This window comes from Poecilia formosa, unplaced genomic scaffold (assembly GCF_000485575.1).
Source record: "Poecilia formosa unplaced genomic scaffold, Poecilia_formosa-5.1.2 Scaffold1, whole genome shotgun sequence".
NCBI lineage: Eukaryota > Metazoa > Chordata > Actinopteri > Cyprinodontiformes > Poeciliidae > Poecilia > Poecilia formosa.
In genome coordinates, this window is record NW_006799940.1 from 918,250 (window position 1) to 943,029 (window position 24,780).

The 24,780-nt window shown below is 38.8% G+C and overlaps 1 protein-coding gene across 10 annotated transcripts in view; it reads left to right on the plus strand.

The window, feature by feature from the left end:
• syne2a (spectrin repeat containing, nuclear envelope 2a) overlaps positions 1-24,780 on the plus strand; it is a 120,466-nt gene that overhangs the window by 44,401 nt on the left and 51,285 nt on the right. For 7 of the 10 annotated variants that reach the window (XM_016667002.1, XM_016667153.1, XM_016667122.1 and 4 more), the window contains 31 exons: positions 2,592-2,762; positions 4,329-4,484; positions 5,070-5,308; positions 5,969-7,985; positions 8,787-9,121; positions 9,192-9,336; positions 9,844-10,044; positions 10,141-10,379; positions 10,463-10,613; positions 11,093-11,236; positions 11,320-11,454; positions 11,657-11,839; positions 11,946-12,083; positions 12,856-13,041; positions 13,143-13,253; positions 13,383-13,562; positions 13,899-14,003; positions 15,218-15,316; positions 15,690-15,737; positions 15,829-16,203; positions 16,294-16,370; positions 16,459-16,615; positions 16,871-16,966; positions 17,767-17,946; positions 18,802-19,002; positions 19,902-19,994; positions 20,155-20,313; positions 20,481-20,651; positions 20,794-20,928; positions 21,594-21,793; positions 24,397-24,511. In XM_016667002.1, the coding sequence (XP_016522488.1) occupies positions 2,592-2,762; positions 4,329-4,484; positions 5,070-5,308; positions 5,969-7,985; positions 8,787-9,121; positions 9,192-9,336; positions 9,844-10,044; positions 10,141-10,379; positions 10,463-10,613; positions 11,093-11,236; positions 11,320-11,454; positions 11,657-11,839; positions 11,946-12,083; positions 12,856-13,041; positions 13,143-13,253; positions 13,383-13,562; positions 13,899-14,003; positions 15,218-15,316; positions 15,690-15,737; positions 15,829-16,203; positions 16,294-16,370; positions 16,459-16,615; positions 16,871-16,966; positions 17,767-17,946; positions 18,802-19,002; positions 19,902-19,994; positions 20,155-20,313; positions 20,481-20,651; positions 20,794-20,928; positions 21,594-21,793; positions 24,397-24,511 (6,942 nt within the window). The remainder of the gene's footprint in view (positions 1-2,591; positions 2,763-4,328; positions 4,485-5,069; positions 5,309-5,968; positions 7,986-8,786; positions 9,122-9,191; positions 9,337-9,843; positions 10,045-10,140; positions 10,380-10,462; positions 10,614-11,092; positions 11,237-11,319; positions 11,455-11,656; positions 11,840-11,945; positions 12,084-12,855; positions 13,042-13,142; positions 13,254-13,382; positions 13,563-13,898; positions 14,004-15,217; positions 15,317-15,689; positions 15,738-15,828; positions 16,204-16,293; positions 16,371-16,458; positions 16,616-16,870; positions 16,967-17,766; positions 17,947-18,801; positions 19,003-19,901; positions 19,995-20,154; positions 20,314-20,480; positions 20,652-20,793; positions 20,929-21,593; positions 21,794-24,396; positions 24,512-24,780) is intronic. The other 3 variants (XM_016667325.1, XM_016667181.1, XM_016667216.1) reach the window with 3 other exon arrangements.

Sequence of the window (24,780 nt, forward strand, 5' to 3'; positions counted from 1 at the left end):
AAAAACGTGATGCGTCGTGGGCGGAGTCAATTGAAAAATGTTTTCCCATGATATGTTGAGTGTTAGCAATTTAGTTTTGATTGTCTAGGATTCTGGAAGATGCATGGCCAAACAGAGAGTATGAAATGTTGAGAACAATTCAAAGAAAGAAACCTGGAAATTTGAGCTCATTTGGATTTTTTTTTTTTTTAGATTTTCTTTTAAAGTTTGGAGGCCAGGTGAAACATTTTTCACATTTTTGTAAATAAAGCCCCCACACTTCAACCAACCATGACCGTATCAGATACCATATGAGGTAGGATGTATGTGGTGTTAGTATGTGCAAAGTTTGGCAAAAATCCAAGCTGCGATTTTTGTGTAACAAATTTCGCCATTTTACAGCTCCACCTAAAGCTGGACAAAATACTAGCTAGATATTGTCAATATTGTGTTTCTAATTGGCAGTTTGAAGGAAATTGTGGATTTTTTTTTAACAGTTTTAAAATTATGATTTAAAATGTAGCTACGTTTGTGGTAATATTTTATTAAGTTGTAATTGGGCAAAAAAGAAAATCCACCGCCATAACTTTTTTGTTTCTTCCTTAGTGCATATGGTGCCAGGTTTTATTTTTGATTCTAGGGGTGGAGTTGGTTTTGGTTAATCCAGATTTCATGGCTCTGGTGGGAAATATTCCAGACCAATAACTTTGGCACAGATCTGTTGGAGAATCTATCTAAGAAACGTATCAGTTTTGTTAATGTGATTAATAAGTTTGGAGTTATAAGCTAAAGTTATAGCGCCACCTACAGATGGAAGTGGCTGAATATGTGCATCTGAGTTGTGAATGCTGAACCTGGAGTTGCATTGGTCGCTCGCTCGCTCGCGTGGGCTCAGAACCCTGAATATAAAGGTCATCAGGTCAAGCTCTCTTCTGACAGATAAGTGTTTTTTCCTAAACTTCCTGCAGATTAAGACAACAACCTGTTCTCAGCTCTTTAGATTTTTTTTATCAAGTAACGTTGACATTTACAAACATGTCTTGCAGTCAAGTGTGAGAGACACCAAGAAGTAAAAATGACATTTTAAAGCTGTAATTTTATGCTAAACTGCTTTTTTGCAAGAACAGATTTGCGTTTCTTTTCCTTTTCTTACCTGATCATTTATCGTTTGAACGCCTCCCATCTGCCAAAGTTCATTTTAAAGCATTGGCCATCTACCGAAAAGCAGCTAAATTTGAGCAAAATCCTGAACAATTTGAGGACACTGCCAAAGTAGCTTTCACTTCCTTTCACTTCTTGTGGTTGTTTCTAGATGGCTGAAATATTTCTTTAGGAATTTGTCAATAAGAATATTTGTCATTACACCATCGTTCGTTATCAGGGTTAGCATCTGGTTTCTGTTTACGGTTTTATCTGTTCAGCCAGGAAAGTTTGGCTTTGTGTACTTTCTCCAGATAGCTAACATGCACAGGTGCAGAAGAGCATGACAGAATGGGCTTTTTGTCTTTTGCATTTTGAATTGCCCAGCTGACCAATCAGAGCAGGCAAGGTTTTTAGGACGCAGCTCTTAAAGTGACAGGAGCAGAAATGTGGTACTACTTTAGGAAATCTAAACAACAATAAAATAAGTAAACTTCTTTCTTCTGCACAAGACAAAACAGATTTTATTTTGTGTCAGACTTTCATTTTGGGCCGTATCGGTTGTATCAGATTGTACAGATGGGACACATTAACAATTGGTTGTTGTTTTTCTGATATTTTGCAGTTAAAATCAGAAAATTTAAAAACATTTGAAAGAAGTTTTGCGCCATATTGTGTCAGATGATAACTGACATTTTACTTACCATATGGATCGCAGGCTAAAGTTGAGATTAAATAAGGAAGCGGTGGAGTAGAAGTAAAAACTACCACCATGTTAGTTTTTGAACATTTTACAGAAAATTTGCAATGAATTCATAATTATACATTACCGCAAAAAAAAAAAAAAAAAATGACAATCTGGTTATTTTCCAAGAATTTCAGCAATTGTGGAATCATGAAAAACCAAAGAGACTGGTTGTTGTAATTTGGGGTGTAGACGTTTCTATAGGGCCACATAAAAAGCTACGGTGGGCTGGATTTGGCCCCCGGACCTTGAGTTTGACACCTGTGCTCTAAATGAAGCTCATTTATCAGTTGTATATTGATCAGTAGATGACTATTTTTCCATTTCCTTGTTGCAAATCATTTTGCATGTTTCCATTCTTTCACTGCATAGAAACCAGCCACAATACACACCTTCATCTTCTCCCTGACGTTTATCAAGGCGACTCCCTTCTTTTGTAACCTGCTAACGTTTTTGGTTTCAGTCCAGTTTGTCGACACTGTAAAAAAACAGAGTCAGCGTTGTTTCATGTGAGCAGACGGGGAATCCTTCACCCCCAGGGCTTCCTACTCTTCTTCACTCACCCGGGTGCATTCTTGTGTTAACTGCACTAACTGGCTGAGCCACTGACAACCTGATATTTGCAGCGGTGGAGGCGGGAAAAAAGAGAACAGGAAGCGCTGTTATCTGTGGACAAACATGGGGAAAGGCTAAAACGTGACGCCATTCCTGGCTTCTTTCTGCGTAGCTTCAAAGCCAAAGAGTCATGGAGTCGGAGCGGATCCCGCCGGGATCGGCATGCGGTCCCGGGGCTGAAGAGTCGACAGGTGGATCACCGGGAAGCCACAGCTACAGCTCCGCCTTGCAGGACAGTTTATCAGCGATTCAGGCGTCGCTGGAGCAAAGTAACATTTTACAGGTGAGTTTTAACTGGTTTTAATGCAAAACCTGAACACAGCTTCTGTCCTAAACTGAGTCACAAATATTATCTCTTATATTTGTGCACATATAATGCATCACTTTTTGAAACAAGTTCAAGTCTGTTTCCAAATGAAGGGTTAAATCATTTCTGAATGCATGTCAGAGTGAGAAGAAGAGAGTTGACTGATGTTTGTGTTTTCCCATGACGCTGCCTAACAGGAAGGATTTATGAGAGAGTCGTTTCCTGTGGAGTCTTTAGTCTAATTACACTTCACACAGATCAAGATAAAACAGCAGTTATGTTAGAATAATTACATTTTGTGTGATTTTTCGAGAACGTTGATATTTGATATCAATATTCATAATGATTCTTGACTTATTTATGTCTAAAAGTGAACAATTTAAACTGCTTCTTTTGCAAAAAAGTTCATAACTGAAGTGGAAAACATTTTATAAATAAAAATCTCAAAAGTGTGGTGTGATTTTTTTACTCATCTGCACTTACACTGCAAAAACACAAAATCCTACCAAGTATTTCTGGTTAAACATAACTAAATATTTTTGTACACTTGAAATGAGACAGACTAACATAAAAGTAACGTTTCAACAATGTTTTAAGTAAATAATTCCTTAATATTTATGAAAAAGTTCTAGTTCTATTGGCAGATAAATTAACTTATAACATGTGAAAGTTTATTTTTATAAGTTAAATAATCTGCCAATGAAACCATGATAAGGAATTATTTACTTAAAACAAGCTCTTATATTGGCTAAACAGTTACTTGTAAGTTAGTTTTGTCTCATTTCAAGTTTATCTTAAGATTTTTGCACTAGAAACTAGACCAAATATACTTGGTAAGATTTTGTATTTTTGCAGTGTACAGCTGCAGGTTTTGGGTTTAGTCAGATTAGATGGAGAGCGTTTGTAAAAGTCACATTTTAAAGCTTTATAACAGATTTTTAAGTGATTTATGGTGTAAATTGTGACTCTGCCATGCCTTAGGCTTTCAGTTGTTCCTTGCAGTTTTTTCAGATGATTTATTAAACTTTATTCCATGAGATGTTCAGGAATTGCTTCATAAGCTTTGCCATAATTTTATATTCGACCTGTCTGCTGTTTTTTGGTCTTCATTTATTCACTGCTGCTGTCTAACAAACCTCAGGCATTCACATGACAAGTGGGAATAAATTACACACAGTATTACAACATGCACTCTGTAATTATGTGGCTTCCACAGGCAAATTGCTTCTCTGAGTTTTCCTATAGGAGGGTCAGAGAGCTGCAGGTTGACTCCAAATGCAGGATTAATTTGTAAAAAATGTGAAAACTAGGCACATTTTTTCCAGTTTTTATGCTACTTTATTAGGTACTTAACATAAAATCCAAATATAACACTTTGAAATTTATAGCTGGAATATGGAAAATTACCATCATCTGCTGTTTCTTTGTCATGAGATCATATTAATATCACTTTACTTCCTCTGTTGACTTTGTTGCTCTAAGGTTATCAGAAGAAATAGATTTTATGTGCACCTTAAGGTTCATTTTTTCTTTTTTTCTTAGAAAATGCCTCATATGGACCTGAGTTGGTACCTGACATCCTCACCTGGTGATGCAGACGTCCGATTAGCACGGACGGTTCAGCGTGTTCTTGCTTGCCGATATCAGCCTGCACGCCTCAGTGCTGCAGCTATGGACAAACAGCTGCAGGAAGCGCAGGTATGTGAATTATTCCATCACATTTTACTTTACTCTCCTTTGTCAAAACTTTTTTTTCCTGTAAAAAAAAAAACGTTTAAGAACTGATTTTTCTCAAAATTGATCAAAAACATTGGGTTTAAGTGACTGCCTCCTCAGCCTTACTTGATGTCAAGTGATTAACAAAAAGTCACATAAGTGCAAATATTATGAAAAATTCCCTACAAATATCTCTAAATTAGCGCCACAAAATCTGTGATTTTGATTGCAAAAAAAAAACACAAAAACAATCACAAAGTTCTGGATGGACTGACCAGCGTGAAAAGATGTTTAATATTATTTAATTTTAAGAAACACTTACTGAATGCTGAAACAAACAGCTGTTAACAGTTTAATGGGTTTTATCAGTACATTCTGGCACAGCCGGCCCTTTAAGATCATTCTAAATTTTGATTTGGCCCAAAATGAGCTTGAATTCATTTAATTTTTATGACTGCAACATCTAATGTTGAAAACCTGGAGTTTTTGCTTACTGAAGCACTTTTGATTTAGCTTTTGCCAAACTAATCTTGAGCTTTTCTTTCCCTTGCATTGTGCTTCCTTTAGGAGTACAGGCGGTCCGTGCAGGAGCAAGTGGCTTCCATTAAAAGCAACGTGACAACGGTTTCAGACCCGAAGGCTTCAGAAAGAGCGGAGGCAGAGTGGAGCTCAGCCCTGCTGGATGCCTCTGCCACAGTTCAGGTCAAAGCAGCTCAGCTGGATCTGGTCAAGCAGTATCACCTGCAGAAGAAGAACGCCAGAGCCTTCCTTGAGGTCGTAGCGGCGGAAAAGGAAAAGATGAGCTTGTAAGCGACCAATTATGCAAAATTCACTTTTGCATGTTTTTTTGTTTTTTTTTACATTTTAATTTGCATTTCTGCTGCTTCTAAAACCAGAAAAAGCACTTAAAAACAGGTAGTTTTTGGCATTAAGTTGATGTTTTTATTGTCTGGAAAATGAACCATTTCAAAATTTTAAGTCACACTGCGACATTACCTAGCAACCCAAGCGGAGTTCCAGTACATTTGTTCAGCTGGTTTTAATGCTGTATGGGCTGTACAATGGCTGCTGGAAAAGACAAGTCTTTTGTTGTTGACTTACCACTTGCTGCATTTTTGTTGGTTGTGCAGGAGGCTCCACTTCTGCTTTTCAAAGATGTAAGGTTATATAATTGCACATATGTTTGCAGCCATTTTCACTGTGAGTGTAAACGTTGATTGGGGGGCGTGGCCAGCAGCAACTTATTTGGATTTAAAGGAACAGATCCCTAAAACAGCTCATTCTGAAAATAATTCAAATTGGCAGAATCTGAGCAGAATAAAATCTCAATTTGTGTAAAAAAAATGTAATGTTTTTTATAAATCTGTTCAAGGAAGCATAATAGGTCACCTTTAAATTATTTTATCGTGTCTTTTATAATTGATGTGTTAATCTAATATCATTTTGTGTTGGTTTTACTTTTTTAGGAGTGTTTTGGGAAGCAGTTCCTTTCAAGAGGAAAAACTGAATGCGTTGCTGCTAACCATGGAGCAGAAGAAGTCAACGCTGGAAGGTTTGCTCTGCCTAAGCAGCCAGTTGTCGGTCCACCTGAGTGATGCGGAGAGTTCAGGTGTTCTCGTTGCTCAGCTTGGTGACATCCAGGAGGAATGGAGGCTCCTTAAAGGAAGCATCAGAAGAGCTCATCAACAGGCGTCAAATTCTGCATCTCAGTCAAAACTCGTTTTAAAAGAGGCTGCTGAGCTTAAAGCCAAACTTGAAGCTCTTTTAAAATCTGAAACTGACAATATAAGTTGTTTAGACTTAGCTTGTCTGACCACAGAGCTGAAAGTTTGCAACCAGCTTCTCCTGCATTTACAGTCCCAGGCTGGTTCCCTCACCTGCTTTTCGCTGGGTCAGAAAGAAAAGGCTGCGATTGAAGAAAAGATTCAGGACCTGAAGACTTTGCTCCGTGTCACTAAAGAGAAGCTCAACTCTTTGCCAGAAATCTGTGGAAGCGGATCTACTAGTAAAATCAACAAGCAACTACAGGACTTGATCAATTTGACAAAACAAGCAGAAAACCGAGTCTTTTCTGGGAAAAAGTTGTCTGTTTTTCCTGAGCAGGCTCGTCTTCAGTTTGAAGAAATGAGGGAATTTCACATGGAAACTTTATCTAGACGAAGCAAGATGCAAATGCAGGTTGGAGAGCTAAAGAGTAAAGCTACCGAAACGGAAAATCAGGAGTTAATAAAGACCGTAGAGCTGTATGAAACAGTTGCTGATAGGTTGGGTCGTGTTCTTGAAGCCATGAAAAAGGGTCTTGATGAAACAGGGAAGGTTATGTGTGAGTTTGGTAGGTTGGATGTCTGGGTAGCAGAAACGTATATGAAAAGAGAGACCTGCACCAACGTTGAGAACGTTTCAAAAGCTGATCTCAGTGAATTGGAAATGGAGCTAAAAAGTCATCGATCAGCAGCAGTAGAGCTGGAGACCCAACTCAAATTAGTGGACGCACTTTCAGAGAGTTGCACAAAATTAGCCGTTGAGCTGAGTCCGGCTGAGAGCCGCTACCTCGGCAACAGGCTTTTAGGCCTTTGGGCAGAATTAGACGGACTGCTAGCTCATGAGAAAGCCACCTGCTGGGAATTAGAGGAGCTAATTCATGAGAGAATGTCCTCCAAAGAGGGGTTAGCTGCCATTCAGGCTAACTTGGAGCAAACATTTGCTGATCTGGAGAAGCAGAAGTTCCCTTTGACCAAAGAGACGCTGTTAGTTATCACCCAGTTGGAGCACAAGCTAATGGAGCATCAGTGGGAAGTTCAAGAGCTGCAGCATTGCCAGGAGGACCAGAGAAACTCTGTGCTCTGCGCTATTAGTGAACTGCAAGACCAGTGCAAAGCTCTCAGAATAAACGCCATGGAGCAACAGAGATATGTTTACCACAGAGGACAAATGGAGGAATCCATGAAAATCGCCCAAACTCAACTCCAGGAGGCTAAAAACCAATCGGTGAGCGCGGCGGAGAGGTTCAGATTGATTCAAACACTGCTGGTCGAACTCGCGATGGTCAACACCCAATGCCAAGAGACGGCGGATCATCTGGAGGCGATCGCCCGTGAGTTAGAGCCGTCCGAGCTTAACGCAGAGAAGAAGAAGCTCCATGACATGGTGGAAACGCTGATCTGCTGGGAGCAATCTGCCACAGATCAAATCAAAAATCTGGAGGCCGAGCTTTTACCGGGTCTCCAGTTTGAATTTGAGCTTCCGCTGCTGATGGATCTGTTGCAGAGAGCCAACAGGCAGCTGGAGGAAAACAAGCAAGTCAAACCCGATGAGAAAGCAATAGATGATGCAGTGATTCAGTGTTGGGTCATCAGGAGAAACGTAGAGTCTGGGATGAGAGTGTTGGCAGGTCTGGCGCAGAGAGACAACGTTAACCTGGAAGACTGCAATGAGCTGAATTCCCTCAGAGACGCAGTAATGCAACAGTCCAACTCATGGATGGTAAGGCGGCCAATACCGTAAAGCTGCAGACAAAACAAATATGCTTTTTACTTATAAACCTGTCACCATGTGATGACAATCTGTGAAAAGATAAATCTTTCCTGAGCTACTATTGCCATCTGACAGAATACACCAAAAACAACCAATCAGAGCCAGGAGGCGGGTCTTAGCGCTGTCAATCAACATCCTGTACTGTGGAAAATATCTGTTCTCCATGCTAAGTTCTTGATGTGAGGTTGAATAAGAGTCAATGAGTTGAATTCATGAATTACATTTATTAACACCAAAATACAGCTGGTCCATTTCTCATGCTACCTTTAGGAGCTAGCAGGACAAAATGGCATCAAACAAAAGTTCTCCATTCTCTTTGTTAGCCTCTATGTAAGCTGTAAGTAGTGTGTCATATCCTCTAACTTTAGCTTTGATGGAGTTCCTAATATGCCATGTCCTTTAGCTTTAGCTTTGCAGCTAGCTAAAAGAGATAGAAGGAAAACACAGAATTATTATTCTCAACAGTACTCACTGTTAAAGGTGCTAATGAAGGCAAAACAACTTACTGTTAATGGAAAACATTAACTACAGAAGCTATGTTAGTTACCAAAGTGATTGACAGCATTAAGCCCCGCCTCCTGGAGCTGATTGGGTGTTTCCAGCTAGCACAAAGAAAAGACAGAGGAACTCAATCTTTTCACAGAAACTGTCACAACTTAGTGATATATAGTAAGTTACACACTGCAGCTTTAAATGGTTTTTATTCACCCATTTGGAAGATTTCTTTAACATTTTGAATGTGTCCAACAGGTCGGTCTGTCTCAGGCCAGGGAATCCCTTAAAGATTACCAGTGGGCTGCTCAGGGAGCCATAAACTTCCTCCATAATGCCGAGGCGACCTTCCTGTCAGCTCCCGGAGGCTTTTTGGATTGCACCCAGGAGCAAAGACAAACCCAACAGGCTTTGGAAGCTCTTGAAGTTGGCTTTCAAGCTCACATAAACCACCTGATGGAGCGAGTGCCGCAGGAACGCTGCCTCTCACGACCGGAGACCGAGCTCCTTCACATCAACGTCCTCAGCCAGTTGTTGGTTGGAAGAGCTGTACTGGAGGCTCAGGCAAAACTCAGAGTGGAGCGTCTGCAGAGGTACCACGCCTCACTATGTGTCTGAGATGTATTTATATGCTTGTTTTGTTTACACTTCCTGTTCTTACAGGTGTGAAGTCAGACAGAGAACCCATAGAAAGTGGCATGAAGACGTTAAACAGGAAGTGTTGCAGTTTGAAGCCAAGCTTTCAGGATATGCATCAGAGAAAGTCACATCGTATGATGAGTGTATCGATCAGAAGAAGAGAGTGAAGGTGGGTCAGATGTGGAAAATCTGCTAGAGCCTTGAAATAGAGATTTAGGGAGTTTTCACACCTGATACTCCAGTAGACTCGGTTCAACTGGGAACCAAAATGGAAACATTTGCTACATTTTCAGTTAGTGTGGTCAAACCAACCAAAGCTTTCGAAAAAACCTGTTCCCCTCCTCACCTGCGGGGGCGCTGCACCAAGAACAACTGAAGGAAAATGTGAACAAAAATGGAGAAGTTAAATTAAAGCGAACTAAGCAGGGCTGGTGTGAATGCTTAAATAGTTACCACTCTGTTTCAAGTTGCCTACGTCCTGTGATTACAATTTTAAATTCTTATTATGTACTTAATTTTACTATGCATTTAAATTTTGTCTCTGTTTTTGCATTAAATTATGTAAGGTGACCTTGAGTGTCGAAAGACGCCTAAAAATAAAATGTATTATTCTTCTTCCTCTTAAGAGATATTATTGTTTGATGAGAGTTTAATTCAGGCTGGTGTCTTTGTGAAGGTTTTAAAGGAAGATCTTCGTGACCTCGCTGGGAAGATGGTTGACCTGAGAGCTGGATGTCCAACGCAGGGTTGTGGCGTCGGGAAGGACGGCGAGCATGGCGCCCTCTGGAGGGGCTGGATGTCATTACGGCGGCGTTTGGGCCTCCTGTTGGTGCAGACAGAACAGAAGGAAGAGGAATGGAAGGACATCACGACAAGTGTGGGTGTCATCATCAGCAAATCACCTTCATGCAGAAAGTAATCGTCATTTAGGCTTTGATGGTAATTACTGACGGTTTAATTCTGCTTTCCTTAGATGGAGGAGAGTTGCAGCTGCTTGTCCGGTCTTCAGGCTGAACTTCCAGACTCTTCCACTGTGAGTTTCTCTCAGGAGGAACCTCAGGAGCTTCTGGCCCAAATGGAGCAGCAGCAGCTGGCCTTATCGTCCCTGAAGCGCCGACTGGAGCAGGCGTTGGGCTCATCATCTTCCCAAGATGGCATCCTGCCTGGGTCCGCCTGGAAATCCCTGGAGAAAATCCAAGAGAGCATCTGGAGGTGGGATTTCTTAAATCTGACTTTGTAGAATGATGGATCCAGCTGAAAGGTAAATGTTTTTACAACATCATTGATCCCCACAGCTTGAAAGAGAGATACCTGCTTCTGATGGCTGCAGCGGAGGAAGAGGAGGAAGAGAGACGGCGAGCTGAAGAGGAAATACGAGACGTTGAGAAAAAAGTGTTTGAGATTTTACCAGAACTGGAAACGAGTTCAGATCCAAGCAAAACGCAGGTCGGCTCATTTCTTATGCTTCATTAATGCATATAAACATAAATACAAAAACAGAGCTTATAACAGATTGAGAGTTCGTGTTTTTCTGGAACTCAAGTGGAAATTTTAAACAATTCAATGCATTTTCTGAAAGCATCTAGAAACCAGAACAGTTATTTAGTTGAGTAACTTTATTTTGAAATGTTAAAGATTCATAGGTTTTTTATTGAAACAATTTGATTTGTAAAAGCATTTATTTTGCATAATTTTGTTATTTTGTAATTATGTTATTTATATATTTTGATCTATAAAATACCATAATTTACACACATTTTTTTATTTTGTCCGTCCGATTACATAATTTTTAAATATTAAAATATTATTTAAATACAATTGTTAATTTTTGTATTTTTTTTTTAACTTTTCCTTGATTCCAGTTTTTGCCTTTGTTTGTGACACATTGTGTCTCATCTTGTTTCCATGTTGTTCTGCCCTTAAAGGAGCTCCAGGAAAACGTTATCTCTCTAAAAACCCAACTTAAACACATCCTGGACGCCTTGGGGAGCCGACATGCAGAAATCCCGCCAGATATCCGAACAAAGATCCAAAATGTGGAACAATCCGTCCAGAAAGCAGAAGAAATGGTGACATTAACTTCCATCTTTCCCGACACATGAATCGTCTTCCACCAAAACCGTTTTTTCCAGACCGTTTGTTTTTTATCCAGCAGCTTTTGGAGACGGACAACCCAATCAGGAAGCTTTCACGCAGAGTCAGGGAGCTGGGTTCTGGTCTGGAGAGAGTGACATCTTTACTGGAGCAGAAAAGCCCAACAATCAGAGAGGCTCAACGTGTCCTGAAGGTCTTTATGTCTCCATTTTGTATTTTTCTCTGTTTGCTTGAACATCTTTTTGATAATTTCATAAAATCTGATTTTTTCCCCACATGTTCAAATTCCATTCCCTGCTTTTAATCAATGGATTTAACCCTTTTGGTGCCTGGAACTATTTTTATTGCTCAAGAAGCAAAGATTTGTGCTTCAGGTTGTTTTGATTGTCCTCCAGTGTGTGTGGGACGAACTGGACGCCTGGCACAGCAGCTTGATGCTCCTGGACAGCGAAGTGCAGGACGTTGCGGAGGACCAGCCGGATGAGGCCCAGCTCCTTATGGACCAGCTCACAGAACCGCTGCAGCTCTATCAGAACGCATCCCGCCTGGCTGAGAACCGAACCGCCTTCCTCAACAAGGTCTCCTCCTCCTCCTCAGATTTCTACACTCAGCTCAGCTAGCACTGAAAAACATCATCAACTACATAAAAACGTTTAATGTTTTTATTTTCCTCTCTGACTTCAGATTCCCGCCTGCCTGCAGGAGTTTGAAGACATTTCTCACCGAGCCTCCTGCTGGTTGGATGAGGCCCAGTTATGGCTTGGCACTCAGTGCAACTTTACAACAGCCAAAAGTCTCAGCAATCATGTCAAGTATTTACAGGTTAGAGATCCACAAAATCTCTCTCTGGTCTTCAAATGTCAGCCTTTTTTCACCCATACAGTGGAAGACAGGGCATCTTTTATACAAAATTCACATTTTCACTGTTTTCATACTTCCATTTGGCTCTCTGCCGCTTCTAAAAACAACCGAAGTGTTTAGAAAAAAGACCAGGATGTTTTTTTGTTGTCTTTAAAATGAGCAAAAATTGTTAAGTAACATTCGACAGGCACTGCGCCGTTACCTAGCAACCCCAGACCGAGCCCAGTGCCGTTACCTAGCAACCCCGGACCAAGCTCCAGCACGTTTGATCAGTTTGTTTTACCGCTGTACAATGGCTGCTGGAACAGACAAGTGTTTGTTGTTGCCTTACCATTCATAAACCACTTGCTGCATTCTGTTTGGTTGTGCAGGAGGCTCCTCTTTTGCTTTTCATAGATGTACTGTTGCATAATTGCACATCTGTTTGTAGCCATTTTCATGTGCGAGTGTAAACGCTGAGTTGGGGGCGTGGCCTGCAGCAACTTATTAGGATTTAAAGTGACAGAGACCAAAAACAGCTCAAAATAGGCAGAACTGAGCAGATTAAAATCTCATACTCAAAGAATTTCATTTACAGGCCATAAATCTATCCCAGAGAGACAGAATTACCCATTGATTTATCAGTAAATACGAAGATTTAAATCAGATATTACACTTTGCACATTTTGCCCCAACCGTTTAACTGGCTGTGATATTTTTGCTTTTTTCTTTTTAATTGAAATTTCTGGAATAGTTGATGCTGGAAGACTCTGACAGGATCAGACACACCCTGCAGGTGTTTAAGTCGGGCCTGGTGGAGATCTCTGCCGTGTGTGACGTCAGCGCTCAGGAGGAGAGGCTGGACCAGAGAGACCAACAGGTCCAGGAGATGCAGCAGACCATCGTCGAGCCGCTTGACCAGCTCCAGGAGGCTGCTGCGGTAAAAACCCAGAAATAAAAGCACTTTTTTATGCTAACGCTAGCACTGAAAGCTCCCACCCTACTGACATTCGTCTAAACTGAAGCCAGTTTCTTTTGCAGATAGTGGAAGTGGTTGAAGCTGACATTAAGGCAATGGAGAAAAACGTCTCCAAATTCATAAACGTTTTAAACTGCATGGATGATGCAGACGTAACGCAGGCAGAACGTGAGGTAAAACTCTGCTGACGAAGATTTGATCGTTTGTTTGACAGTTAAATGCTTCAGCTCGGTTAGAACTGATGCATTTTCTGACTAATGTGGACGTTTTAACTCTGGTTTAACTGGGTTTTGCACCTTAAGGAGATCCTGACCCAGATCCAGTTGATGCAGAAGAGTTTGGAAGACATGGAGAGCTGGAAGGAGGAGGTCCATCTCCCTGAAGGAGCAGAAAACCTGGTGATCTTCTCCAAAGCCAGGATGCTGCTGGAACAGCTGGATGGGCTGGAGCAAATCACCAGAGAGAAAAGGTGTTTGCTGGAGGTACGGCACGTTTTAGGACGGGGATTATGTCAAAACGCAGTCAGGAAAACCTTATATAAGCAGTACAAAAGTTAAAACATTCAAAAGTGTGAAGGATTATTAAATAAAATGGCTTTGTGTGTTTTGAGTAACTCCTTGATTGTTCCATGTGTGAAATATTTGAAATATACCTAGTCTTCGATTACAGGTTGGCAGCTTGTTTGGTTTTTTTGATGACAAGAATGAAGTAAAGCAGAAATCTGTGTTTTTATATGTCCATTTTCTTCAAATAACACAACAAATATCATTGAAACAGGCGTGATCTTTTTTTTTTTTTTTACTGTTCTTGACAAACAGAACAAAAAGGAAGAAGAAGAAACGACTGAGAATCTTAATATCATCTCTGATTCATCTGAAGAGATGCCGCTGCTGGAGAACCCTGCACACAGACGCTTTTTCCAGGTAACAGTAATGACAATATTAGATAAAGAGAAGCGTCTGACAAGCCGTGATTCATTTAAAACTTTTCATTATCTGAGAATTTTGATTGTCATACACTGAAAAGCTGGCAGGTCTTTTAAGTTTGATGTTTGAGCTTTTCACGCTTTGTTACGTCTGTTTTCTGGATTTATCTGAATCTGCTTATGAACAGTTTTACTAAAAATATGAAGTTAAAAGGGAAGTTAATCAATTCATTGAATTTTAGTTTTGCAGGTGTGTATTGAATGCTGCGAGTCACATGTGCCAAATTATTTAATACGTTTCATTAAAGAAGCTTTCAGGTCAATAATTATTGAATATTGACTAAAAAAGCAATACTGGCAGATTATTTCACTTATAACATGTGAAAAATGTTTTGTTACAAGTGAAATAATCTGCCAGTGGAACTAGAACTGGGTTGCTAGGTAACGGGCTGGGCATGGCTGGCGTTGCTAGGTAACGGGCTGGGCATGGCTGGCGTTGCTAGGTAACGGCGCCAGTGGAACTGGAACTTTTTATGCAACTTTATATACATATATATATATAAAAAAATATATATGGATAAAAAACAGTTACTACTGTATTTTTTTTATTTTAAGTAGATAAAAAACAGTTACTACTTTATTTTTTTATTTTGACTTAAAAAAAACCTTTAAATTTTCAGACTACCTAAATCTTGCCAACGTTGTTCTTCTCATATTTTTTCTCCTTCTCTAACAGTTTGTTATTAAATGAAAGTTACTTCCTTCATCACTGTATGGAAAATAGAAAAGAATATACTGGACAAGCTACTCCATCCAAAATGTTATTAGCAATAGAAATATAACCTTAAGAGATAAAGTTTATAAATATATATATGCCTAAGATTGATGTAAATATGACTGAATATAAATAAATAACTAAATAAATAAGCACATAGAAATAGGTTAATCTATAAATGAGTGCAGAGAAAATTAGATTAAATTAGCTTGAAATATTGAAATATTAGATAAAAATATATTTTTATTTATAAATATATACATAAATATATTAATACTTACTAAACTAATGTAATGTTTCATATTATGTTCTAGATTTGAGTGAAATCATTCATTCATCCATGAAAGTAGCACCGATGTTCAGTGACTGAGTGATTATTGCTCCGTTTTAATTCGACTCACGTTTGGTGATTTATTAATTCTCATCCCTGCAATCAGGAGGCTTTTGAGATGCATGTTACAGAGGAAGAGGAGGATGAAGGGGATGAGAGTCGTCACTCTTCCTCCTCTGACACACTAACATGCAGTATACCAGAGGTAAATCTTTGAAACGATCCAAACCTGAGCGTAACTGAAAATCTTTACATCTTCTATTATTTACAAAACATACTGTCTTTTATTCTGAAAAGGAATAAAAATTCTTTTTATATTTATCAAGCTTCCTTTTAATGATTTTCAAATAAAATTCATGCATGTATCCTTTGCTACTAATTAAATTAACTCATTTTTGCATGAAGTGAAGCTGCACCGGATGGGTTTTTGTCTCTCCTTAGAAACCTGCTCTTCTGCTGTCGGGAGCAGCTGCTTGAAACGCTTCCTTTCATCCATACACTCAAAACCAGAAGGTCATGTTTGAATAAATGTGTGGGCGTGGATTTTATTTGCATTTCTATTTTCACAAACTCACCAGGACCTGGAGGAGACGCTCAATCTTCCAGATGAACCAAGGGAGGACATGGTAAAAAATATTGGAAACATAAGGATGTGAGGATTTATTCCTAAAAAAAAACAATTACATGTTGGATTAAAGTGATTCATTTGTGTTTCAGGAGGAGCAGAGTGCAGCTTATCAGGCTGAAAACGGTTCAGACGAACCTGGAATCAGTGTTTTATGTGTGAAATCTGGACTTGATGACAGTTTTGGACCCACATCTCCAAAACTGGACTTGAACGCTTCCCAGACCTTTCATTTTGAAAAAGTAGAGAATGACGTAAAAGACGAAGATGTTGCAGGATCGTCAGAGCAGAAAACGGCCGACGTCAATCCACAAATAAACCCGTGTTTGATGGAAGCTGCGGTGGGAGACACCAGGCTGATTCCTTCGAGACCCACAACTCCGTTTTGCTCCAAAAAAGCCTCGGATGAGCCGAGAGAGGAGGAAGACGATCGTCTGTCTTCGTCTTCGGCTGACCTTTCACACCCGGTGAGTGTCCAAGATTAATTGAAATTAAAAAAATGCTAATTTTTAAACTGTAATCCATCAAATGTGGCTGTTTTTCTCTTTAATCTTCAGGGAGTGTTAAACAAACTGAAGGAGCAAAAAGAAGTCAGTCCAAGTTCAGAACCTCAGAAAACTGAAGCATCATTTGGGTAACAAACTGCAAACGAGAAGAGAAAATGTTTTCATATTTTAGTTTGTTCAAACCTACAGCACACCCGTCCTCATTCTGTCCTGCAGCTCTCCTGATGATGATGATGATGATGATGATGATGTGGAAAATCAGCATTGGACTCGTATTCGCTCCCATGTTGGGAAAAAAGTGAGCACTTTGAGGAAAGTTTTGGAGGAGCAGAAAAACACGATCGGCCCTCAAGACGGAGGAAAAAAGAAAACGGTTAGAAAATACGTGAAAAGTAAATGTGGAGTGACAAAATACCGAACTGAATACAAGTTTTCCATTTCAATTTAGCTACAAATTTAAGTTGTTAATTTTAAATAAAGCAGGGTTAAAAGAGTTGAAGAAAAAGGAAGAAGAGTAAATGATTTTTTCTACTTTAAGAAGAAGACTAGGCAAAAAGAAAAAAAAAGATTTAAATACATAAATTGATCTAAAATGGTGCCTCTTCTTCTTCTTTGGTTTTTTGTTCAGGTTCCAGGAAAAGATCCCGTGTCTGCAGGATCTGTTTCATCGGTTCTACAGCAAATAAAAGACACAAACGCTAAGCTGAGACAAACGTTACATGAGGTACAAAGAGTTTAATCTGAAAACAGTTCAATTCTCAACCTGGTAATTTTTACAGATTTTGTTGATTATGTCCAGTAAGTAATATTTAATAAAATCTAACAAGATAACAAAGCAGCTAAGATGATATGTAAATGATTTTTTTGTAATTACTTCACTTTTTCAGTCAAATTTTGCTATATGACTGACAAAAAGTGACCTGTAAGGTTTTCTATGAGTTTATATGAATTACAGGTGTGTATTGAACGCTATGAGTCACATGTGCTAAATTATATATTACATGTTATATTATAGAAGCTTGTTTTAGGTCAATAATTCTTGAACACTGATAAAAATGCAATAGTTATTACACTTACAACATGTGAAAAATGTCTTGCTATAAGTGAAATAATCTGCCAGTGGAACTAGAACTTGGTTGCTAGGTGACGGGCTGGGCTTGGCTGGCGTTGCTAGGTAACGGCACCAGTGGAACTAGAACTGTTTTACTTAATTATTTACTTAAATCAAGCTCCTATGTCTTGCTGAAAAGCTACTTGTAAGATAGTTTTGTCTTATTCCAAGTGAGCCAAGATATTTTTACTACAAACTAGACCAGAAATACTTGGTAAGATTTTGTGGTTTTGCAGCGTTTAAGTGATAAAAAGAGAATTTAAAAAACTAGAACCAGAACAGTTTGAATTGTAAAATATTCAAGAAGTTGTGATGCTTTTCTTTTCTCTAATTGGTTTTGCTCTATTTTATGTTCGTCTACCACATAAAATCTCAGTAAAAAACTGAAGTTTATGTTTGTAATGTGGAAAAAGGATGACTGTAATTTCGGTAATCCCCAGGCGAAGGCCTCAGGTTCTTCTCATCCAGGAGTGAAGAAGAAGTTCGGCGAGGCCGTGCAGAGCGTCGTGACGTGTCTGGACTCATCAGCCGACCTGCTGACCCCTGATGGACCTGCAGCAGCGGATCCGCAGCTGAGGCTGCTGCAGCTGGAGGTGGCTGGCCACCGTCAACCTGCTTAAATTACAATAATATCAGCAAACCTGAAAATACAGCTTAGTGCAACACAGAGGAGGGGAGTACTGAAAAACTGTACTCAAGTAAGAGTAGCACTACTTCATCACACTTTTAATCCAGTAAAAGTAAAGTCAAATTATAATTTAACCTTTAAAAATTACGTAATCAGATGGACCAAAATGTAAAGCCAAGTTAAAATGTTGGTATTGTAAGGACCAAAATGAAAACATTTCATATAACAAAAAAATAACAAAATCAGACAAAATAAAATGTTTCCAAATCAGTTTCTTTAAATATAAAACTTACAAAACTTTGACAAAAACTGAATGTTTGAATTTTTGGTTAGAACATTTTTGTTTGTCACTTAGTGGGTAGGAAATCCAGAAATTTTACTCAAGTAAGAGTAGAGATACTTCATAATAAAATGACTCAAATAAGAGTAGAAAAGTATTTGGTTTACTTAAGTACAGAGAACGTGATCAAATTATCAGTCGTTTAAATTTAAAAAACTACATCGTCAAAATCTAAAGTTAGGTTGAAATTTTAAGGACCAAAATAACAAAAAAAATAACAAAATTAGACACACACAAAAAAATCAAAATCAGTTTCTTAAAAAAAAACATATGAAACTAACAAAAACTTCAAGTTTGTGGTGATTTTTGTTTTTTACAGAAAATTTTTACTCAAGTAAAAGTAGCGATACATCATAATAAAATAACTGAAGTAAAAGTAAAAAGTACCTCTAAAAACAATTTGTTTCAAAAAAAGGTGTAAATGTAATTGGTTCCTTCCCAGCTACATTTCAGTTTTGTTTTCCTTTGTGTTTGTTTCAGAGTTTATGGGCTCAGCTGGAGCCTCTGGCTGAGCTGGTGGCTGAAGTGGAAGCGCAGATCAAACCTGCTCTCCTGATGGGAGAATCAGACGCTCACAGCGGTTTGGCGCCGCTGGACGATTTTGCCCAGACGGTGCAGCTTCTCCTCACCTCCTCCCACAGTCGGCTGCTTGAGCGCTCAGGACTGCAGAGCCAACATCAGGTTTGATGTGTTGCAAATCAATGCCAAGCTTTTCCACATGTATAGAAAATTTCTCTCTTTAAATGCAAAAAACATAGACTATCGTTAACAGGGGTAGTATTTTGTAAAATTATGCTATAATGTTATTTTTGCCTTTATTCTTTCATGCTTGTTTGGGGAATTTTTCAATCTCCATGGCAACCGTTCAGCTGTGGAAAATGCCTGCTTTCACTAAGCGTCTTTTTTTTTTTTTCTCCAACAAAGCTCCTCACAGCTTCAGTTTCCAAGTTTCTAAGCTTCCACCCCACTCAGCTCCTTCAGACTAGCCAGCAGCAATTAGCAAACATCTGGTCAGACTTTGTATCTGCTGAAGCTACTTCTCAGTGAAACACTGGTAGAAATGTTGCTGGAGACATTTTTTTTCCTTTGGTCCAGCATTTATTTAGAGCAAAAAGCTACTTGAAACAAATTAGCTTATAATTTTTTTAAAGAAAGAAAAGCACTTTTATGTTTTAAATTTTTATATTTTTTTTACACAAAAGGAATGAATGATTTTTCAATAGAACATATTGTTTGTAGTAGAAAGTTATTTCCAAAAATAGCCAGCATAAAACTTAAAAGTTACAATTTAAAGAAGAAAGACAATTCTTTTTAAAAATGCTTTACATATATTTTTACGTTTACATTTTAAAACAATAGTTCTTTAGGATTTTTGACCAAAGTTATTAATTTGGCCCCGCGCTTCGAGTTTAACACATATGCACAACATCTCTGTAGCTTAAGCTGAAATAGTAAAACTTTGTAAGAACATGTAGCCAAATAACTCATTAGTAAATGTTTAATGATGAAATTAACGATTAAATTCCGAGTTTTCTGTGAAAAAGCTGATAAAAATCAACGTCTTTCTCTCCAAACTGCAGACTCTTCCCCCCTGCCGGCCTCGTCTCCTGGATCCGTTTGACGCAGGACTTTGTGAGATCTTCCCAAACCTGAAGGGTCCGCTCAGCTTGGAGGTAACAGCCGCTGCAATTTAGCTTTCTGAAAAAGTTTTCAAAAATTTTGCAACAAAATTGCAAACATTTTCGTGACGTTTTAATTATTTTTTTCCCCGTTTTTCTGAAAGTTAAACCCATAAATATTCTCACCTAACTCTGGTTCTGTGTATCGTCCCAGTGCGAGCCGGGCGGAACAGAGGAGGCGCAGCACGCCTCCCAAACCTTGCTCCAGGGGATTTCATGCCTCTTGAAACGCTGTGAGGAGAGTTTAACAGAAAAACGGACGAGCCTTTTTCCCAGCCGCAGCAAACTTCAAGCTGATCTCTGCAGACGCGAGGTATCCGATTATGCAGGCAAAGCCCAGATTTAAGTCAGAAACTCCACTTTTTCCACAAAGCGAGTCCAACCTCCAAGAGTTTATGATTCAGGACCTCCAAACGTCTTGTTTGTTGAATTATTTACAGTTTAATTCACTTTTGTCACAAATCTGGATTCATTACGCAGAAACTCCTCCAGGTCCTCGGATCCCAGCTGTCTTTTCTTCAGTATCTATTCCAGCATGAACCTGATGCACTTAGCAGCAAACAGGATGAATGGGTACATCTGGAAGTCCGGGCCAAAGCTCTGCAGCAGCAACTTCTGGAACAACAAGTGGCTTCTCAGAAGACGCTTCAGGTTTGTAATGTTTGTTTGCTGAAGGCCATTTGAGCTTCTGCTCACATAAATGTGTGTCTTTGTTGTGTCTAAAAATCTGTTCTGGGGCTTTACTAAAATGTATCAACATTTCAACATTTCAGTATGTTTGCCTTTGCTATAGGACTGGACCCACTGGGAGCAACTTTGTGGTCAACTTGGCAGCGTGTTGGATGAGTCTGAAGCTTTTTTTAGCGCTGGAGAGCCAGAGGGAGACGATGAGGAGGAGACGGTGCAGCGGAGGCTACATGCCTGCGAGGTAAGTCCAGTGGAAACTTCACACAGTTTATCCTCATTTCTTCTCTCTGGTTGCCTAGTTACCCCTTTTCCCCAACTAAACAGAAGCACAAATAAACAGGAAATACAGATCTGTGGAGGGGGAAACAGAAAAATGCCGTTGAGATTTTAAGAAAACTATTAAAGGAGAAAAGGGCACAAAAAAACATGTTGCATTAACAAATAATGAAACAATAATTAAAATTTAAAAAGGACAGAGGGATTTTAAGTTTAAGAAATAAAAACACACTCTGTTTTCAAACAAATGGGAAAAAATACTTATAAAATAGTAAAACAATTCTCAAAACCATGAATATTTACCAAAGTGGACATGTTTTTATAAACAAACAAAGTTAATACAGAAATCATGTATCTGCAACTCTAGACATAGAAATTGGTTTAATGAATCAGATTTCTTTGGGAAAGAGCACGTCAACATACATTTTGTCATTATTTTACACTTTATTTACTGTAATGTATCAATTATGTATTTTCCTGCTGAAATTTAAACATACAACGTTGATTATTTTTATTTATACACCATATTTTCATCAAAATAAAGTTGTTTCTTTTGAGTTTTAGAGAAAGTAATCAGAAGTTTTGCCGTTGTTCAAACTCGACATAAACCTCGTTCTGCTCGTTTCGCAGCGAACTCTTATCCGGCTGGAGGAGAGCCGCTCCGTGTTGGGGTCGTTTTTGGATCACAGGCTGGTGCTGCAGGCAGAGCCGTGGTTCGGTGCCTCGGTTGCGCAGGAAGGGGGCGCTCTGGAGCTGCGATGGAAAGGCGCCTACAGGCGCACGGAGCAAGAGATCCTCCGCCTAAGAAACATCCAGGAAAGCAGAGCCAGGTGGGCCAGATGCAGCATTACCAATTTAAAGCATGTAATCAGGAGAAAACATGTTTTGTACAAGAAGCAGAAGAGCAGAATTATTATGGCTGGAGCTCTTGACGAATTGAAATAACCAGATGAGCAGCTTTATTTAGAACCACACTGCAGAAACACAGTTACCAAGTATCTTTGTCTAGTTTGTAGTGCAGATACCTTAGTGAACATGAGACAAAACTAACTGACAAGTAGCTTTTCAGCAACATATAGGAACTTTTTTTAAAGGTTTTATTGGCTCTGGTGGCCTTTTTCTGATAGTTAATTGACAGGAAAGAGGGCAGTGAGAGAAGGGGAAGACATGGGGCAAAGGTCGCCAGGCCGGGAATTGAACCCACAAATTTTTTTAAGTAAAGGATTTCTTAATATTAATGAAAAAGTATTAGTTATAAGTGAAGTAATCTGCTAATGGAACAGGACATTTTCCCCATATTATAAGTTATAATAGTGGAAAAATGTATTTTAAAAAAAAAGAACAAAAACACCCAGCTGTTTTTTGACAATGTTTCTTTTTATTTTTTTATTTTTTTGGTGTCTGTTACCTAGCAACCCCAGCAGAGTTCCAGCTTGTTACCTAGCAACCCAGGCAGAATTCCATACACATTTTGCCAGCTGGTTTTACTCTGCAAGACAAGTGAATTGTTGTTAACTTACCATCCAGAAACCACTTGCTGCATTCTTGCTGGTTGTGCAGGAGGCTCCACTTCTGTTTTTCGAAGATGTACAGTTGTATAATTAGGGGGCGTTGCCAGCAGCAGCTCATTTGGATTTAAAGTGACAAGAGCCCCTAAAACGGCTCGTTTTGAATGCTCAAAGCAAACTGAAATCTCATTATCTAAGAATAATTTTATGCAAAACAATGTAAATGAACATATTTTGAACATGTTATGAACAGCCTTCTCCATATCCAAGAACTAAGAATCTAAACGAATTAGTTAAATTTATCTTCCCTTTGGGATCAGTAAAGTTTTTTTGCATTTGAATTTGTTTTGTATAGCACACAGACCAATCCTCTCCTGTTCAAGGAAGCACAACACGTCTCCTTCTTCAAAACAAAAGTAGAAAAGAGAGAGAAAAAAAAAACACATGTCTGAATCGGGTTCTCTGCCTTAAAAAATAAAGTTGTGTAACCTTATTTGTTGCTTGGTAGCTTCTCCCGTCTCAAGTGGGCTGCAGTTCTTCTTTTAGCTTTTCTCTTTCATCCAAAAAGCAGCACAGCACACACAGAACCACAGAACATGGAGTCTGAACCTGCTCCTCTGGAGACGGGCCGATGTAGAAACCAAAAATCACAACGTGTTGCACCAAACGTCACTGAGCATCAAAATATCCCGCAAAAATTAAAATTAACAAGATATTGACTGCATAAAAGGATCAAGGTTGCAGTTTTATAGTTTCCTAACTTTTTTATTTTGTTTAAGAATATGTTTTCATTATTTTCCTACCAATTTATATGAGAACTTTGCTCCGAAAGCCTTGCTGTATTAGGATAATTTCATTGAACTGTTTTTTATTGCTGTTTTTGAGCAAAGCAAAAACAAAGCATTGCTAATAAAAGAACATTTACCATTTAATAAGTTACACATCTGAAAATCTAAAATACTTCAGCTCCATTTGGTGGCTAATTTTTACTCTTCTTGATCTGCAAAAGGGGCCACACAAACTCATTACAAGGGCCATAAATGGCCCTCGGGCCGCACTTTGAGCACCTCAAGTGTAAAACTTGAGATTACTTTTGCAGGAATAAATAATCTGAAGCTTTAGTTGTATTTTATTAATATTTTCATCTTCACTTTACATAAGAATCCAGCAAAAATATTTTCAAAAAGTTTTGCAGCAGGTTTATTTTACTTTATGTGAATCCAAATATAATTTGTTGCTAAATTTATAAAACAAGCCAAAAAGAAAGATAAAAAGTGTTTTTTTGTTTCCAAGCACAACCTTATGAGAAAAAAATAGAGTACAAATGTATATAACTTAAAATTTTATGTTTCACATTGTTTTTTTATGTTTCTGCTCATAATTTCTATAAGAAAGTTGTATTTTTGTCTTATTTTATGCATATTTTAAAAATAAGGAGAAGTAGTTAGTTCAGTTTGATGCCATAAATCTAATATTTGTGTACCTTTTCAGTCAAGCTGTTTAAAAGTTTTGATTGATTGATTTTTGTTTTATTTAATCATTGAAACACTAACAGTTTCAAGAGTTTTGATTGCCCATAAATCAAGACAGTGGAGTGAACTGGGAACAGTTCAATCTCTGACAAAAGACTCTTTGAAGCAGTTTAGAGACGTCAAGTCAAATAACATCCCTAGTTGTTAGTTTGCTCATCTGAGTGGGAGGATTTCATGAATATACAGTTCGTCTTATTTCTGGATTCAGGACAACAGACAGAGAAAGAGTTAAAAGAGAAGACAGGTACATATAAGAAAAAATAAAAAGGGAGCTTATCTTTTATTTTCATTTTGGCCTTTGGACATCCACCAACTGGCCTTTGGTGTGTGTGAGGGGGCCTTCATGTTCTGCCCCGCTGGTTGATCTATCAGTCCTGGCTGTCCTCCCCACAGATTCCTGGCTGGCGTTGCTGCGGTCGGTGAGCGTCTGCTGGCCGCCGGCGAACACCTGAAGACTTCCTCAGACCTGAGTCAGGAATCCGTTCAAAGGCGACTGCTGGAGCTGCTGGTGAGGCGCTTATCTGCTGCTCCGCCTGGGTTCATTAGGAGCGAGCTGCAGGACGCCAGGCTGCTGCTTTCAGGGGTGATAAGAAGAGCAGAGGCTTATTATGGGTCTATTATTGGTTTATTATGGTTCTGTTATTGGTTTATTATGGGTCTATTATTGGTTTATTATGGGTCTATTATTGGTTTATTATGGTTCTGTTATTGGTTTATTATGGGTCTGTTATTGGTTTATTATGGTTCTGTTATTGGTTTATTATGGGTCTATTATTG